The 19,752-nt window shown below is 45.1% G+C and overlaps 2 protein-coding genes across 2 annotated transcripts in view; one reads left to right on the top strand and one right to left on the bottom strand.

Annotated features, from left to right (window-relative positions):
- The window catches only part of CRMP1 (collapsin response mediator protein 1), a 328,086-nt gene that overhangs the window by 176,882 nt on the left and 131,452 nt on the right, over positions 1 to 19,752 (bottom strand). The window lies entirely within an intron of this gene.
- The window catches only part of STK32B (serine/threonine kinase 32B), a 210,576-nt gene that overhangs the window by 170,475 nt on the left and 20,349 nt on the right, over positions 1 to 19,752 (top strand). Inside the window, exon 6 of the mRNA XM_056132782.1 lies at positions 740 to 829. Within this exon, the coding sequence (XP_055988757.1) occupies positions 740 to 829 (90 nt within the window). The remainder of the gene's footprint in view (positions 1 to 739; positions 830 to 19,752) is intronic.

Here is a 19,752-nt window from a genome sequence, read left to right as displayed (position 1 = left end):
AGAGCCCTTTGTGACATCTCAACCCGGCCAGGGTCCGGGTTGCAGGGAGGGGGGCTCTGTCCTGGCCCTCCCCATTAACTGCCCCGGGCTCAGTATTTCCAGGAACTCAGGCTGCTCAGCTTCCCCGCAGAAACTCTTCCCATGTCCTAAGTGTATGTGTTTATACATAAGCAACACGCGTATATACTCCAGAAAATCACATGATAAAATCTGCCTATAAATGGGACGTTTCTCACCATGTAGAAGCCCTTTTCACACCATCCGTTCCAGGCTCACAAAACAGTGCTCTCCACTGTGGCTCCCAGGTTTGCTTGGGTGAGAGCCCCAGACCTCCTTAGCACTGGCCAGCTCCCCCCCCCCCACTCCACCCCTACACTGACCACTTTCCTGCCCTCTGATTCTAGAGTCTGGCTTCCTCTGGATCCCATACGCCAACGAAGTTGTGCGGAATTTGTCTCTCTGCCTCACTCATCCCAACCTAATGGTCTCAAAGTCCAGCCAGGTGACCCTCAGTAGCAGTCCGTCCCTCATGCACCCAGCACACGCACCCCACACTCCTTCTCATTCATTCATTCCCCACGGACACTTATTCTATAGTCCAACTGTTGTGACAATTTCACAACATCCAAAAAATGTATACACCAAGAAAGGCGCATCTCTCCCTTCAACTCTGCTTTGCAGTAGCTGCTTTAAGGCTGCCTCAGGCTCAGGCTGACAGGGTCTCTGTTCCTCTCCCCAGGGCACGTCCACGTCACAGACTTCAACATTGCCACGGTTGTGAAAGGGTCCGAGAAGGCTTCCTCGATGGCCGGGACAAAGCCCTATATGGGTGAGTGGCCCCCGTCCCGTCTCAGCATCCTTCCTGCTTCACCAGCACCCAGTTCCCGCCGGGACCCACCCTCCCTCCCTACCCCTACTTTCTCGAGAACCTCCAAGCAGAAGCCTGGCTGCACCCCAGGAGGCTGGCAAGCCTGAAGCATACCCTTCCATCTTCACTGAGTGTCAGGACGCAGCCTAGAGATCGCCCCACACCATGGTCTGGGGGTGGAATTCCAGCTTGCTTTTTCTTAGGACTTTGGTTGGACACGTCTTTATTTTCGTTGTATGGTTTTTCTTGTGGGTGGAGCGATAGCACAGCGGTAGGGCGTTTGCCTTGCATGCAGCCAACATGGCCAACCCGAGTTCGATTCCTCCGCCCCTCTCGGAGAGCCCAGCAAGCTGCCGAGAGTATCTCGCCTGCATGGCAGAGCCTGGCAAGCTCCCCGTGACGTATCCGATATGCCAAACACAGTAACAACAAAGTCTCCAATGGAGACGTTACTGGGCCCGCTCGAGCAAATTGATGAACAACGGGAGGATAGTGTTTGTTTGTTTGGTTGGTTGGTTTTTCTTATATTTAGTTTCATTTCTATTTCAGGGATGATAAATTTTTATTTTAGAAAACTCTTCATGGAGGTACTGTTAATGATGGCTTCATGCACACATTGTTCCAGCACCATGTCTGTCGCCAGAGACTTTCTCTCCCCCGTACCCACAGCCCTGCTCTCCAGTTCTGTTGCCTCTGGCCATTTGTCACTCCCTTACTGTGTGTCTCTAAATCCCACATTTGAGAGATGAGTCTGTATCTATCCCTTTCCTTCTGACTTATCTCTCATCGTGATACAATCTAGTTCTTTTCATGTAGTGCAAATTCATGATTTTGTTCTTTCTTTTTTTCTTTTTTTTTAAAACTTTTTTTATTAGTGAAACACCATGAGGTACAGTTGTAGACTTACAAATTTTTGTGCTTGGGTTTCCATTGTGCAATGATCGAGTACCCATCCCTCCACCAGTGCCCATTTTCCACCACCACTGATCCCAGTACCCCTCCCACCTCCCTTATCCCCCATCCCACCCTGCCTCTGTGGCATGGCACTCCCTTTTGTTCTCTCTCTCTCCTTTTGGGTGCTGTGGCCTGCAAAAGAGGCATCGAGTGGCAACATGTTCGGTCTAGAGTCTAGTCTCAGCATGCTTCTCCCATCCTGGGGGGATCCTTCCAATACCCCCCATTTAGTGATGCTCCCTTCTACATCTGGGCTGCCTTTACCCCTAGAGGGTGAAGCTGGCCTCCAAGCCATGGAGTAAACCTCCTGGTATTTATCTCGGCTATTCTTGGGTATGAGTCTCCTATTTTGTTACTTTATGTTCCCCAGATGAATGCAATCTTTCTATGTCTATCCCTCTCTTTCTGACTCATTTCGCTTAGCATGATACTTTCCATGTAGTACCACTTGTATGCAAATTTCATGATTTCATCCTTTCTGACAGCTACATAGTATTCCATTGTGTAGATGTACGAAAGCTTCTTTAACGAGTCATCTCTTCTCGGGCACTCAGGTTTTTTCCAGATTCTAGCTATTGTAAACAGTGCTGCAATGAACAGATTTTGTTCTTTCTTACAGCTTCATAGTATTCCATGTGTATATACATACCATGGGCTGGAGTGATAGCACATTGGGTAGGGCATTTATCTAGCATGCAGCCAACATGGCTGATCTGAGTTCGATTCCTCCACCCCTCTTAGAGAGCCTGGCAAGCTACCAAGAGTATCTCGCCCACATGGCAAAGCCTGGCAAGCTACCCGTGATGTATTCGATATGCCAAACACAGTAACAAGTCTCACAGTGTTCCTGGGCCCACTCGAGCAAATTGATGAACAACGGGAGGACAGTGACAGTGACACATACCACAATACATACCTTTGGGTATTTATTAGAGCCTTACTCTGCTTCTTTCTACCCACTAATGAGCGAGATCATTCTGTGTCTGTCCCTCTCCTTCTGACTAACAGCATGACACTCTCCAGATCTACCCACGTGGCAGAAAATCGCCAAGCCAAGTAGTTGTCCATTATGTATACATACCATTGTTTTTTTATCCAGTCATCTCTTCCTGGTTTGTTTCCAGATTTTGGTACCATGTGCCACGATTTCCTCACCTCTGGTGGGAATGTCGTGGGGTTCAACCCCGATGAAAGCAGTAAGATTTCTCCAACAACGTAAGAATAAATCTCCCATATGACCAGCGAGACCATCTTTTGCCACCTACATGCCCCAAACACAAAAGCAGTAATTCAAAGGAATACTCGCATCCACTGAATACAAGAATACGCTGCTCATTGGAGGGGTCGTTTTCGTGCCTGGATTGTGTCCTTCAGTCTTTTGCCGGAGTGTTGCATCTTGTCTTCCAGCCTTCAGCAGTGACGTGTCCAAGTCTGTCTTACCCGTTCCTTTGCCTAAATTGTCCTCATGTTCCTCCTTGCTCTAAAGCATTGCTGTTGCATTTATTTTCTCTGTGGGTTTTCTGGTAAAGTATTTGTTTGGGGAATTAGTATCCCTTTGTTACAGTTTCCCCCCTGTGTTCTCTTACCAAATATCTGAGGATTTTTTTTCAGCTGCAGTTTATGTTATTGTTTAATGTCTCGTATCATTTTCTTAGTAAACATCTCTAGCAGTCGGTCACTGTCTAACAAACCATGGGCCTGAACCCAGTCTGGCTGCGGGCAAGGTCAGAGCCCTGCCCACTGCCCTGTGCCTCTGACCCTCTAGTCTCCGAGGGACGGGAACGTTGGGAAGATGGGACCCTTTGGGGTAGCTTGTCTCACTTGGACTGATCATTCCTGTGAGGTGTCAGAAGCACTGGCTGCTCTTCCTCCCCTGTCACGCGTTCCCTTACTAGCCCCGCTAGCTAAGTTGGTAGAGCATGGAACTCTTAATCCCAGGGTCATGGGTTCGAGCCCCACGTTGGACGCCACCTGCCCCGACCCGTGGGACTAGTCAACTTGGATAAACAGGAGAGGGTGCACAAGTGGGAAAAAAGAGAGACAGAAGAATGAAAGCAAGACTAGACTCTGATCAAGCTCCAAATTTATTTCTCCCAAGCTAGCCTTTTATAATTGATTACACGAGGAAGTGGGAAAAATGGGGAATTAACAAAGCATGCAGATTTTCAATAAATCATGGTGTGAGCCCTAATGGTGGGCTCCTGGCAGTTATCCCAGGCACAGCTCAGAAACTTACACAATGTATTTTAACATTTTTCCAAGAAGAGATTAGTCTTAAATCACAGGTCAGGCTGTACTGACATTTCGGCTCCTGGCACGCCTGTTCCTTCTCCTTCTCTGGTCTGGCTTCCTTGTCTGCTCACATTCCCAGCTCTGGAGAACTCCTCCCTGGACTCCTTCCTGCTTCCAGCGTCTCCTTCCTCTGGCTTCTACTTCCTCTTCCTCCTCAGTGCTGGCACCTTGGTCCTTCCCAGCTTCCCCCCACACAGAAACCATCGCCGTGGAGTACCTGCTGACTTGTCACCTTTGCTGGTAATGGGGCATTATAGGACGAGCGTTCTCTACTTGTCTGAAGGGCTTTGATTGAGCTATTCGAGTCTTCCACCCCACTTTTATGTGTGAGTTCGTGGAAATTCAAACGTCGTGCCAACATTCCCCAGAATCCACTCTGTGAGTCACCGTTGCTTCATTCATTAAATGCAGGAAGTCAGGCAAAAAATAAGGGGAAAATAATGGGTGACACATTTCTTTGTGCTTTCAGCCAGGACTTTATTTAAACATGGTGGAGGCCCAGCTCTGTATTCCCCTTTGGAAGTTGAGAAACAGAGTGAGGCCCTTGGAAGCCGCCCTCCACCCCCCCCCCCTGGAGCTCCCAGAGTGTGCGAGCAGGAGGGGGTGCAGGACTGTCCAGCTGCCCCCGGTGCAGGCACTGGGCGCAAAGTCCTCTGTGCGGGGGCAGGAGAAGCAGGGTCATGTGAAGGGTGCGGAGACAGTTCAGAGGTGTCCATGGGACCTCGGTGTTTCCAGATGACGTCAGGCAGCAGAGACTGATAGCTCTGTAGCTGAGAGACCCAGCCCAGATGGAGAACGGGGAGCCATCCCCTCCTCTGTGGGTCGGGGGCTCAGGAGAAGGCACAAACAGACCAGAAGGCCGTCCCCATGAGGCCCCAGGACCCAGAGGCTGCTCTAGCTGTCTTGGAATCATTTCCAACTGCAAATGGAATCTCCAGGAAAGCCGACGCTGAGTGCGGCGAGGGATTCCAGACCATTTTGCATGAGCCTGGCCGGTACTCCTGCTTGGCCAGCACACATTGCTGAGCCTCATGCCCACTTCCCCAAGCGTCCATGAGGGCCCCATTCTCTAAACGGGGAAGGAATCTGCGGGTTCACCAACCAGCCCAGTTCTGGAGTGACAGACCTCAAAGGACTCACCAGTGGGTCTGTGCCGCAGACTGGCTCGGTCGGGAACCACCAGGCTGAGGGACGTGGGAGAAGGTTTACAGGAAAGCAGGAGATTCAGCGATGACAGACAGACACCAACACAAGTGAGGTTGAGTGCTGCTGCGATTTTACTGAGCACAGAGTTCCTTTTTTATACAGTCAAGGCAAAATCATAGAACAAAGGGCCAGAATACAATCGGACATTACATCATATCGTGGTCACTTATTGGTGACATATTCCAAAAAATATCGAGGGACAAAAACACTTTCTTAATACACTTCCTGCTTCAAATTAGGACAAAACATTTACCTATGAATTCTTTACAGTGATTACACAGGATTTAATGTCTAACCATGGTTCCCCTTTCTACAGAGTTCTTTATCATTGTTTTTCTTCAGCAACTTTTGTTTTCATCTGACAGGGTCTTAACCACACATCACAATCCAGGAAGGGTCTCGGACCTTCCCATATATTGGTTTGCAACACTTTGTTTTTCTGTTAATAAACTCCAGGATGTATGTACTTAGACCAGTTTTTGTATGGGGGGATAGAGGTTTCACAATGTCCCTCATTCTCTCATATGGTAACTTATTGTTTTCTTTTATGTTAGGCACCCTTGCTTGAAATTAAGGGCTGTACTGTATGCTAAGGATCTAATTGTTTCAGCCACAATATTTGGCGGTTTTTCTGGCTCCTGTTATTGTTTGGTTTCACTAAGACTCCTGACCTTTGTCGAACCTAACATCTCCTTAGTTTCCTACAGATTTCACAATGATTAAAAGCAAACTTTAACTACAAAGCTTCTACCTATTAATTCTAAATACCTAACTTATAAGTAAAATTGGCAGGCAACCATTATAAACTCCATCCGGGATGCAGAAGAGCCACATACCAAAGTGCCACAGAAGCACACAAAGCAGGATAAGAAAAAGGGGGCGCCGGAGGCATAGACCCAAAGGTCGCGAACCTCCCTTTCCCGCGGGACCTGGGCCAGGCCCAGGTCACCTTAGCAGGTTGCTACGCGGGCGACACCATTGACGGCGTGGCAGGTCTGGAGACAGAGTGCAGGGCTCGAGGTGGCCTTGATCCCCAGCACCCTTTATGCTCCCCGGCACCCTTTATGCTCCCCAGAGCCCTGCCAGGAGTGATCCCTGAGCACGGAGGCGGAAGTAAGCACTGAGCACCACTAGGTATGGCCCAAGGACAAAGAGATTCCTAGGTGTTTCTCCTTTCATGTATGAGGTGCCTGAGGCCCAGAGAGGTCAGCTAAGCTGCCAAGAATCACACAGCTGGCAAGGGAAGAAACCAAAATTCGGGGTATGGTACCACCAGCAGGTCAATCTGTACCTGTGAGGCAAGTGCATCAGCAGCCTGATGATACCTTCAGACTTCCAGATACCCCAAAATTGCTGCTGTGCCTTTGGCCAGACCCCAACAACTTGGGGCCAAGTTTACCAAGAGAGTAAATGGCCAGAAGTTAGGTATGTGGGAGACACACCCACAAACCACCTCCGGCTTAGCTATATAATTGTAGGCATGGCCTCTCTGGTTCCTGATTGAACTGCTTAATGGCCATGATCCCAGAGAGTCAGAAACAAATCTCGAAACCCAGCGGCTTTTGGCAGAAATGCGTCCGGTCCCTGTGGTAGGTTATCGGTGCTGGGCCAACCCAGGTGGGAATAAGTTTTCGTGCCTTGGCCTGTTCCCCCTGGTGGCCCAGTGGCTGCCATCCTTCAGAGGCCACTGGACAGTCAGGTTTGGGCCCGCAGTGATGAGACACGCAGGGCCTCATGGGATGGGGGTGGAACCGGCCCTTTCCTCCCCGCCCCAATGGACCCCTGGTCGCCTCCCACGAATGGCCTCTCTGGCTCCTGATCAAGCTGCCTAACGGCCATGATCCCAGAGACTCAGAAACAAATCTCAGAATTCAGCAGGTTTTGGCAGAAATCCCTCCAGATTTAATTGTTGAAATTTTAGAATTTCAAAATCATGCAGCCACTACTGCAGCTGCGCATCATCATATGTTATTCATAATCAGCAATAGAAAAATTGTCTACAGTTGCCTTTTTGGCAGATCTGAGTGTTGGGGTAAAATCCCAAATAATAATGGTGGGTCTGGTGTCAAAATATCGAATATATCCTAGAGAGGCAAAAAAGTATAGTCAAAGTGACATCTGCACTTGTTTGTTCATTGCAGCACTCTTTACAATAGCCAGAATCTGGAAAAAAACTGAGTGCCCAAGAACAGATGACTGGTTAAAGAAACTTTGGTACATTTACACAATGGAGTACTATGTAGCTGTTAGAAAAGATGAAGTCATGAAATTTACATACAAGTGGAACTACATGGAAAGTATCATGTTAAGCAAAATGACTCAGAAAGAAAGGGATAGACATAGAAAGATTGCATTCATCTGGGGAACATAAAGTAACAAAATAGGAGACTAACACCCAAGAATGGCCGGGATTAGTACCAGGAGTTTTACTTCATGGCTTGGAGGCCAACCACACATGCTAGGGGAAAAGGGAGCTCAGATAGAGAAGGGAACACCAAATAAAGGTGTTGGGAGGATCCTCCCAGGATGGGAGAAGCATGCTGAAAGTAGACTATAGACCAAACATGATTGTCACCCATGGCCTCTTTTGCAAACCATAACACCCAATAAGAGAAAGAGAACAGAAGGGAATGCCCTGCCACAGAGGCAGGGTGGGATGGGGGGTGGGAGGGATACTGGGATCCGTGGTGGTGGGAAATGGGCACTGGTGGAGGGATGGGTATTTGATCATTGTATAATTGAAACCCAAGCACAAAAATCTGTAAGTCTGCAACTGTACCTCATGATGTCTCACTAATAAAAATTTAAAAAATAAAGAGCAGATGGAATCCACAGCGCAGGAACACAACTCTGAAATGTGTCAGATTCAAAGTCAGTAGTTGAGCAGCTGTCCAGGGCCCCGCGCTTCATCATTAGGAAGGAGCAGAGAAGCACTCGCCTAGCGGCAAATACATAAGGAATGATTAGGAGGCAGGACTGAGTCAGGCCTGGGGCTCAGGACCGATTCATGTCCCCAAGACCTAAAGGGGAGCATCTAGTCGGGCAGCCGGGTGTTTGAGCAAAACTGTAAAGTTTCCTTGTCAGGAAGGGGTCCCAGAGCAGGGCCACCTGCAGTTTCTGCAAAAGTGCTCAGAGGAAGCCTCTGGGCCAGGGGGAAAGGAGGTCACTTCAGACAGTGGTGGCTGCCTGGGAGCTAAGTGAAAGGCACCTACCTGGGGCATTGGAAGAGACAGGTCTGCCATGGCGGCCTGTGGATGCATTGGGAGAGCCTCGTGGCTCCGTCTTTTTAGTACTCTGTTGTCATAGAGTTCTATGTGCTGTTGTTCACGACGGCTTCCTCTGTGTGTGATTCCGGTGCCACACCCCTCACCAGTGCACCCACCTCACTGCCCCAAACTTCCTGTTGCCCCTCTGCCAACAAGCCATGTGAGTCAGATCTTCCATTGTGTTGTCTTTGTTCCTTTGTCGTACCTTCACTGTGTGTCTTCAAGTCCCACATGTGAGAGAGACCATTTCGTATTTCTCCCTTTCCTTCCAACTGACTTCCCTCAGCATAATATCCTCGAGTTCCATCCATGTGTGGCAAATTGCATGATTTTGTTCTTTCTTGGAGCCCCATAGAGACATAGATACACATACATACATCACCCATTCACCAATCTATCCATCTAACCATTCTGTCCACCCACCCACCCATGTATCCAACATCTACCCCTTCATGAACCCATTCATCCATTTATCCATTTATCCATCATCTGTCCATCCATCCATTTATTTATCCATAGCTGCATATTCTATTGTGTATAGATACCACGACTTCTTTATCCGTAATCTGGCTTTCGGGTTGTTTTAGCACTGCAATGAACATAGGTGTGCATAGATCCTTTCAAATTCATAGTTCGGTGTTTTGGGGAAGCCAAGAAGTGATACCATTTTTTCTAGTTTGAGAACTTATAGGAAATAGAAAAGACAGAGACAAGAACCTGAGCCCATTAATGCCCTGGTCAGATGTCAGAAACCCAGAGAGTTCAATGCTGGGGACATTCCAACCAGATCATAGGATCAGGCCACAGTGATGAGACCCCTGGGAGACCAGGAAGTCTCAGGGACGAAGCTCGGCCACAGGAAGTTCTGGCACTTACAACATCAGCTCTTCCACTGATCAGGAGTAACCTTGGAGAACACAGCACCTGACATAATGAGCTCAACATGGTGGCCCTCAGACATGGGGGCCGCCAGCCAGGGAGCCTCTGTTTCAGCCTGAGTGAAAGTTGATCACACTGTAGACCTCAGTAGGTTGTTTGTGAAAATGTCAGAGACATAGAATGTCTCTAACGCAATGTCCGGAAACCAGGTGCTCCGAACCAGGAGCTATTATTATTGTTGTCGTGAACTGTGTCATGGGCCATTTGGACTCCAACTTTTGGGATCCCAGAGCCCAATTTAAATGTCATGGGATCAAGATCCAAAGCAAATCCTAATTCATTAAGACCTAATTCATTAAAACTCAGAGACACTGGGAGCATCAGGAGATCATGGACCCATAGCCTGGTCAGTATTCCCAGTCCTTAAAGTACCCCTCCCCGGGGGTGCTACAGATAGAACAAACAAGGGCGGGGTCAAGCCATCAAAGAATGCTCAGATTTTCCTCAGATTGTACTCATGTGAAGAATTTGAAATTTCGGCTTGCTGTTCAGAGAATGTGACAGAGCCAGTATTCATAGAGGTTCAGTGCCCGTTATCTTTCCTGAAAACCCAACTGACATACATGCCTACATCATCCATTCATGCATCCATTCACCAATCTATCCATTCTCTCCACCCACCCACCCACCCTCCCATGTATCCAACATCTACCCTTTATGAACCCATCCATCCATTCATCCATTTATCCATCATCTGTCCTTCCATCCATTTGTTTATCCATCATTTGTGCCTCCATCTCTATCAATTCATAAATCAATCTACCAATCTATCCATCTTCCCATCCCTCTGTCCATCCATCCATCACCAACCCATTCGACCATCCATCCTTCATTCCTTCCTTCCATCCATTCTTCCATGAATATAGATTTATTGGGCACCTTCTCTGCACCAGTGTTCTATGGACCTACGCAGCTGTGAACAGACATATTTCTAAACTCACTGGCCTAACCATTTGTGTGGGAGATAATCGCTTTAAGTACTTTCAACCTAATCAGTAACTAACATGAGCTTTTATCTTTGAGGAATAATTTTTATGCGGTGAAATATACTCCTTTTACTTACAACTCTGTGAATTTGGGCAAACATTGATCATTGAATCACTATTAGGATGAAGACAATGCCAGGCTCCATCGCCTCCAAAATCCTCTCTTCCCAGCCCCTGGAACCAGTGAGCAGTTTTCTACCCCTATAGTTTTGGCCATTCCAAAAAGTCCTATACGTGAAGTCATATTGAAGACAATTTTCTTAAAATGTTATCAAAGTAACATGGTTTTGTAACAGCTTTTTATAAGTTTTGGCTGTGTGGCATTACAATCAGAGAACTATACTGACTATGGCATGAGCATCAAAATCTAACTTCTGTGCATCACCCTTAGAGCCACCATCCATTCAAAGTCCCTTCTTAGGGGCTGGAATTATAGCCCAGCGGGTAGGGCATTTGTCTTGCATGCAGCCGACCCAGGTTAGATTCCCAGCATCCCATATGGTCCCCCAAACACCACCAGGAGTAATTCCTGAGTGCAGAGCCAGGAGTTAACCCCTAAGCATCTCCGGGTGAGACCCAAAAAGCAGGGGGGAAAAGTCCCTTTTCCGTCTGCACATCTTCTTGAGCTGGTTGTAACATTCTAGATCCTATATGCTTTGACTTTCTTCTGATCTTACTGGAAAACATTTTGGCAGATGTTTTTTTTAAAACTCACTATTGTGTTAGCTATAAGAGTTTTGTTTTGCTTTGTCTCTTGGTTTTGAGGCCACACTGGTGATGCTCAGGGTTACTCCTTGCTCTGCACTCAGAAATCAGTCCTGGCAATGCTGAGGGGCTATATGGGATGTCGGGGATTGAACCTGGATTGGCAGCATACAAAGCAAGTACACTACTAGTATACTATCGCTCCATCCCCTATAGGAATTTTTTTGTAGTTAGTTTTATTTTAGTAGGTTAATCAAATTTCTATTTCTAATTTGCTGAATTCTTTTATATAAATGCATGCTGAATTTCGCACATTTTTTCCTGAATCTATGGAGATAATAATATGGTTTCTCGTCTCCAGTTTGTTGTAATACATTGATTTCAGAATGCTGAAATTGTCTTGTTGTCTCCAAATAAATCCCACTTGATAATAATATATAATTCTTTTTTAAATAATGCTGATATTTTGTTGACAGCGTATACATTGAGGATCATAATGATTATCTTTAGTTTTCTTATTGTAACTTTGTGTAGTTTGGGTATCAGAATAATATTGGAATATAAAGTTGGAAGTATTTATTGCTTCTATTTGTGGAAAATTTTGTGTGGGATTCGGACTGTTTCCTGCATGAGTTCAGTAGAACTAGACAATGAGTATAACTGGGCCTGAATACTTCGCAAATTATGAATTAAATTTCTCTAATATAAACAAATCTATTCTAGTCATGTATTTCTCCTTAAGAATAAGTAAGAAAATTTGAGTTGGATTTACTCATCTATGTCTTTCAAGAAATGTCCCCATTTTATTTAATTCTAAATATCTGGATATACAGTTATTTGTAATAGCCCTGGCCTTTTAAATGTGTATAGATTCTCTGAAGATATTTCCTCTTTCATGTCTGAATTAGTCATTTCTTCTCCCCTGTTTCCTCATGTTTCTGGCTAGAGGTTTGTCAAATTTAGTAATCTTTTTAAAGAACCAATTTTTATCTCAATTCTTTTCCTCTGCTGTTTTCCTATTTCTATTTATTTTTGTTCTTATCTTGATTACTTTCTTTGGCTTACTCTGGGGGTTATTTATTCTTACTCCAATTTCTTAGGTGAAAATTTAGGTCACAGACTTGAGTCTTATCTTCTTTTACAATACAAGCATTTAATGGTATAATTCTAAGTCAAGTTTTAGCTGAATCAAAATTTGATGTGTTATTTTTATTCATTTTCTAACTTTCTGTGATTTCCTCTTTAACTAAACTGGATTGTTTAGATGTGTATTATATTATTTCCAACCAAATTTGGGAAATCCCATATATATTTCTCTGATTGTCTCGGACCGAGACTTATGCATGAGTGAAGCCCCACAGAATCAGGGAAGCAGAATTCTGTGACCTTGGACTCCAAGCTCAACGGACCCAGGAATAGAGATTCTCTGATTCTCTGCCTGCTCCCAGCAGCCCGGCAGACCTCCATTACCTTCATTATCTCCACTACCCAGCCGCCGCCACACTCCAGGATGCTATTAAAACACTTAATACAAGATTCCCTGTCACTGTCGCTGTTCTCCCATTGTTCATCGATTTGCTCTAGCGGGCCCAGTAACATCTCCATCGTGACACTTGTTACTATGTTTGGCATATTGAATACGTCACGGGTAGCTTGCCAGGCTTTGCCGTGTGGGTGAGATACTCTAGGTAGCTTGCCAGGCTCTCCGAGAGGGGCAGAGGAATCGAACCCGGCTCAGCCGGGCTGGCTGCATGCAAGGCAAATGCCCTACCACTGTGCTATCGCTCCAGTGATACAAGATTACCACACCATATTTGATGGGGTTCAAATATGGTTTGAATCATGGGAATACCTGCAAGGGTGATTAGAGGCTGCCCTAAAAGCCTCTATCCCTCTCAGAGAGCCTGGCAAGCTACCAAGAGTATCCCACCCGCACAGCAGAGCCTGGCAAGCTATCCGTGGTGTATTCTATATGCCAAAACCAGTAAATACAATGGGTCTCATCCCCCTGACCCTGAAAGAGCCACCAGTACGGCAGCATTAAGAAGGATGAGGAAGGAGAGGCTGATAAAATCTCAGGGCCGAACTAGGCTGCCAAAACAAAGGACAAAAATGACTGTCTGTACTTTTAATGCACGTACGCTGGCATCAGATGCATCCATCGAGGACCTGATGGTGCAAACACGAAAGATCAAGTATGACATAATTGGTCTGACCAAGATGAGACGGCTTCAATCACATCACACTGTTTTCGACACTGGAGAAGAACTCTTCCTCGGAATATGCGACAAAAGAGGCGTTGGTGGTGTCGGTGTCCTTGTCAACACGAACTTGGCCATAAACATTGATTCATTCGAAAGCCTAACAACCCGAATCGGACAATTACACTTGAATAGGCGTGGCTCACTGCCGGCAGTTTCTATCTTTGTTGTCTACGCACCAACATCCAATTATGATGGAGAAATTGAGAAGTTCTACATGGAGCTGGAGAAGGTCTATAAAGAAGACCACACCTTCTACAAGATCATTGTCATTGATTTTAATGCCAAGATAGGACCGAGAAGATCAGCCAAAGAACTCCACATTGGGACCCATGGCCTAGAATGGAACGAACAGGGGGAGAGACTGTCTGAGTTCGTCATGTTGACCAAGACCATCCATGGTAATTCACAATTCCAGAAGGCCGAATCTAAATGTTGGACACATGGGTGGATGGTTCCACAACAAAATTGACCACATTATATTCAATTGACGGTCTTGCTTGCCTGATGTTGCTGTTGTCCCAAAATTCCAAATGGGATCGGACCACCATCTCCTTCATGCAGAATTCTACTTCACAGAGTGGGGAGAAAGGGCTGCAAAGTTTAAGAAGAGAACTCCCAGAACGACCACCAACTGGGAGCTCCTTGGCATTATTGCGACAACATGGGAAAGTACCGTCATTGACAACGTTGACGAGGAATACAATCGACTGGTTCAGCACCTCCATGATTGTGCGAAGAAAGCCAAGAGAGAGAAAGCCACAAAAAGACGCCTGTCTTCAAAAACTCTTGAGCTCATTCGCCAACGTGGCTTGGCGCCAGCCTCAGGCAACCGCAAGCGAACATCCGAGCTTGCAAAGCAGTGCAGAGAAGCGATAAAGGAAGACCTCAAAGAGAGAAGAACAGACGTGCTGGCGGATGTGGCCGAAGCTGGGAAAAGCATTCACAACGCCCGCCTGTCCTTTGCCAACTACAAGACCAAGATGACTGCCTCCGACATCCTGATGGATCTATCACATCTTCCAGAAGGGCAATGGAGAAGATTATCCATGACTTCTACTCGGATCTTTTTGATAGCCATGTGCACCTGCCCACATACCAAATTCCACAGGATGGATATGTCGTTTCCAATGTTCTCCCTTCCAAAATCCAACACGCTATTTCATTGGTAAAGAAGCGAACAGCACCTGGCCCAGACAAGGTCAGACCCGAACACCTGAAGAACCTGCCGTCAGTACTCATAAATACACCGGCTCAGCTCTTCACACGCTACCTGTCTGAATGCAAGTTTCCATCCCAATGGAAAACCAGCAGGACTGTACTACAGTACAAAAAGGGAGATGTCCACGACATTGGCAACTATCACCTGATCTGCCTGTTGTCTGTTGTCTATGAGCTGTTCACTTGAATTATCCTGAAAAGGATTGGCAGAACACTAGATGAAGGACAACCATGCAAGCAAGCCAGTTTCTTAAAAGGATTCAGCACAATCGACCATATCCACACGATAACCAAGCTCATTGAGGTTTCTCGGGAGTTCAAGATGCCGCTCTGTTTAACGTTCATTGATTTAAAGAAGGCCTTTGATTCTGTTGAGACGGAAGCAGTCATGAAAGCTCTGACCAAACAGGGCAGGGCGTTCAAACTCAACACATCAGGAACCTCCATGAGCTGTATTGCGAATTCACTACCAGGATCTCACCATTCTATGGGGAGGTGATCATTGACCTCAAGAGAGGGGTTCAGCAGGGTGATACCATTTCACCGAAACTCTTCAGTGCCACTCTCAAGAACATCATGCGACGACTGGAATGGGAAGGAATGGGAGTTAAGATAGATGGTCAGCAACTACACCACCTTCACTTCACTGATGACATCGTTCTGATAACACCAAACATCAGCCAAGGGGCACAAATGCTGGCCGACTTCAACCGTGAGTGTGGAAAGGTCGGACTCCAGCTGAATCTCACGAAGACAATGTTCATGAGAAACAGTCTTGTTCCTGACGTTCCATTAACTCTCAACAGAACGACCATCTCTGAATGCAATACTTATGTGTACCTAGGTCGAGAAGTCAACATGACGAATGACCTGGCACCTGAATTGCGCAGGAGGAAGAGAGCAGCTTGGAACGCCTTCAAGAGTGTCAAAGAAATAGCTAAGAGGATGAAGAACCTCCAGCTCCGAGCACATCTCTTCGATTCCACTGTTCTTCCTGCATTAAAATATGCCTCAGAGACCTGGGCCCTACGAAAACAGGATGAGAACGCTATTTGGGTCTCTCAAAGAGGAATCAAAAGAGCTATGCATGGAGTATCATACTTCACTCAAATGAGAGAAAGAATCCGGAGTTCTGACCTCTGTCAACGCTCAAGAATCAGGGATGCGGGCTGGAGTGATAGCACAGCGGGTAGGGCGTTTGCCTTGCATGCAGCCCTACCCGGGGTTCGATTCCCAGCATCCCATATGGTCCCCCAAGCATGGCCAGGAGTAATTCCTGAGTGCAGAGCCAGGAGTAACCCCTGAGCATCGCCGGGTGTGACCCAAAGAGCAAAAATAAATAAATAAATAAAATGTGGCACAAGGGAAAAAATGCAAAATTGTCTCGCGTATGTGTAGTTATAACCAATAAACGATAGATTCCTTAAGATTAATAATTATAACTGTCGTTGTAGATTCTTTAAAAAAAAGAATCAGGGACGCTGTCTCGTTTGCCAAAGCATCAAAAATTAGATGGACTGGACACATAATGAGATTTAGAGACAACCGCTGGACTAGAGCCATTACCGACTGGATTCCATGGGACATAAAAAGATTGCATGGCCGCCCACCAACCAGATGGTCAGATTTCTTCGTCAAGACGCTGAATGATTGGTTTGACGCTCTTCATGTTCCTAGAACGAACAGATTCCATTGGGCTCCGCTAGCACACAACAGGGATGAATGGAGACGTTACCGGCGCCCGCTCAAACAAATCGATGAGTAACGGGATATCAAGTGACCAAGAAAATCTTATACAGAAATGTTGACATTCGTCAATATAAAAATAATGTAGTCATTCATGATGAACATTTTTAAGCAGAATACACAAATCTTCATAATTAGAAGTGTGTCCCATATTAGCAAACATACTATATTCTTTTAAAAACTTTTAGTTGATGTACATTTATCATTTATTAAAAGCTATGTATTTTAATAGACACAGAAAGACTTTAAAAATTTGGCCTACATCCTTGGTGCTGAGGGCTTATTTCTGCCTCTGGACACAGGATCAGTGCTGGTGGGCTTGGGGAACTCTATGTGGTGCCATGGATAGAACCCAGTTTGTCTACTTGCAAGACATTCACCATACTTGTGTGCTATCACTCTGGCCCACTGGAAGACTTTTTTATATTCCAGTAACATTCTAGAATATAGACAGGATTTTATCTGTTAATTACTAAATGTCTATTGATGTCAAGCGATCAAGTGGTTGTTGTTGAGCTTATATCTGTGATGGTCAAAGGAAATCTCTTGTACAGCTACTCCTTTTATTCATTGGTAAAGTTTGCTTATGCTTATGACAGGGTTATATTGGTGAATATTCCATAATACTTGCAGGAATGTACATTCTCTGGTCTGCTCATGTATCTTAGAAATGTCAATTAGGTTAAGTTGCTAGATGGCATTGCTTGGAAAATACCCTTCATGTTCTGATATCTATTTGTTACAACAAGTACCAAGAGGAATTTGCTGAAATCTCAACTGTAATTAGGGACTTGTGTATTGCGCATTTCAATTTTGTCTCGTGTATTTTGTTGCTGTGTTGTAAAAGGTGTACACTTTGGGAATTGTCCCATTGTCTTGGCTAATTGCCGCATTTATCACTCATCCCTGTGTCCCTCTTGCTCCTTTTCCTGAAGCCTACTTTCTCTTCTATTAATACAACCACTTGGCTTTCTTCTGCTTACTTTGCATGATCCATCCAGATGTAAGCTGATAAAGATTTAACAACTAGCTATACCAGAGAGCTCTCTGGTAAAGAAGGGAAAATGCCCCAATGTGTAGATCTTGCTGGTTTTTGTGATGTGAATGACAATATGACACTGTTGGCTCGAGTTGGGAGAGGATTCCAGTAGACATGCTGGTGGGTCAGCTCAGTAGGCCAGCACAACCTTGCGTGTTGGATATTGCCATGTTTTTGGATTATTTTTATGAAAATCTTCTTAAAATTTTTTATTTATTTATTTTAGCTTTTTGGGTCACACCTAGCGATGCTCAGGGGTTACTCCTGACTCTGCACTCAGGAATTACTCCTGGTTGTGCACGGAGGGACCATACAGGATGTCTGGGATTGAACCTGAGTTGGCCCCATGCAAGGCACCCTAGCCACTGTACTATCACTTCGGCCCCTACTTTGGGATTTTTTTAAGTGTTATTATTTTAAATTTTTTAAAATTAAAACACCATGACTTACAAAGCTATTCACTCTAGAATTGTTTGAAGCATACAATGTTGCAACACCAATCCCATCACCAGTGTTCCCAAGGCCCCTGCCCTCCCCCAGCCCACCGCCTTGGCAGGCATATAACAAATTTATTTCATATTGCTTGCTCCAACAAAACTTAAAGAAGTGACAAATAGAATTGTTAGAATATAATTCAACAAAAATCAATTTGTAGAGATTAATTGTTATATGATTTTAACCTATGTAAATAAGGAAATTAAAATCATTTAATACAATATAGTATAGTGCCTATTCTCACTTACATAACTAATTTTCAACTCTGGCACCTAAAATACATTGCATTGAATTTTATTTTGTACTTGACCCTTATCATGTATCATTATTTCTTTCCTGTCATAAATGAGGATTCTTTTATTTTTTCCCCTTTGGCAGGCATGTAACAAACTTATTTCATATAACTTGGCCCAAAAAGCGTAAAAGGATGGCAAACATTATTTAGAAAATAAATTAATAAAAGTCAATTTGGTGATTAATTGCTATATGTTTTTACCCTTTTTAATCTAGTAGGGAAAATCATATATAACATTAGTGAGTCCCATATTCAATACCACGTGACGGGAAATTTCTCCTGTCCTTTGAAGAAGCTCTCTCTTACAATGGTTCTTGCAAAAACAGTTTTGAGGCTGTCAATCCCCTGACGGTTGCCTATCCATGAAGCTCTGTATCATTCCGTCAGATCTGAACGACAAGCTAGCTGGATAGAGCAGTCTTGGTGAGGTGTTCAGGTCATGGAGTTTTTGTACTGTATTCTTCTGGCTCATAGCCTCATTTGACAAATCTGCTATACATCTCAAGGGCTCTCCTTTGTATGTAAGTTCCTTTTTTGACCTTGCTGCTTTTAATATTCTGTCTCTTATTTGGGATTTTATCATTGTGAGTATAATGTGTTTTGGAGATTTCCTAATTGGCTCTATTGTCACTGGGACCCTTTGGACCTCTTGGATCTCAGAGCCTGTAACCCTCAACTCAAAAGTTCTTGTTGATGATGGTTTTAACTGTTGTTTCTTCGCATTTGCCTTCCTGTCCTTCAGGGACTCTGATTCTGACGAGTTCCTCCTGAACTCATCTCACAGTTCCCTGGGATGCTGCTCGTTTCTTTTAGGACTAATTTTCAACTTCTGTTGTTTTCTAGTGATTTCCTCCTCCTCATTTTGATGCTCAGTATTTTGCTCAGCTTCTGCTACTTGGCTATTCACAGCTTCTATTGACTTTTTTTTCATATCACCTACCATGTTCTTCATTTCTGTCATTTTCTACTGTAGTTTTTAAATTTCGACTCTCATACATTCTTGTGGTTTGCTGACTACCTGGGCTATTGTTTCTTTGAACTCATTAAACATCCTCAGCACAGTGTCACTAAAGACGCCGTCTGAGGATTTAATGGTTAGTTTATGGCTTTGCTGGTGTTGTCACTCATAGAGCGTGGTGGGTGTCTACACATTTCCCCAGTGGCAGTGTTGTTCTGGGGGTGAGTCTTTGTAGTTAACCACCTGGGAAGATAGTGAGGGATTGGCTAGAAGTTGCTCTCTGTCTCCTCTGCCTGTCTTCACAGAATGACAGGAAGAACAACTGTGAGCAGCATGGAATCTGTTGAGTAGATCTTCAACTTAACATGACAGGTGTGGAGACTGCTGGCTTTGCCTCCCCTTCAGAGTAGGCCCACTGATGTCAGCCAGAGGCGAGCCTTTCAGTTTTAACTGGTCTTTATATTTCAAAGAGATTTTACAGGGAGTCATTTTGTCCATCTGTCTTTTGGTTGATAGTCAGA

Source organism: Sorex fumeus, unplaced genomic scaffold, assembly GCF_029834395.1.
Source record: "Sorex fumeus unplaced genomic scaffold, SorFum_2.1 ptg000095l, whole genome shotgun sequence".
Lineage (NCBI taxonomy): Eukaryota > Metazoa > Chordata > Mammalia > Eulipotyphla > Soricidae > Sorex > Sorex fumeus.
The sequence above is the reverse complement of the archived record's forward strand: the minus strand, read 5'-3'. Positions and strand labels throughout refer to the sequence as shown.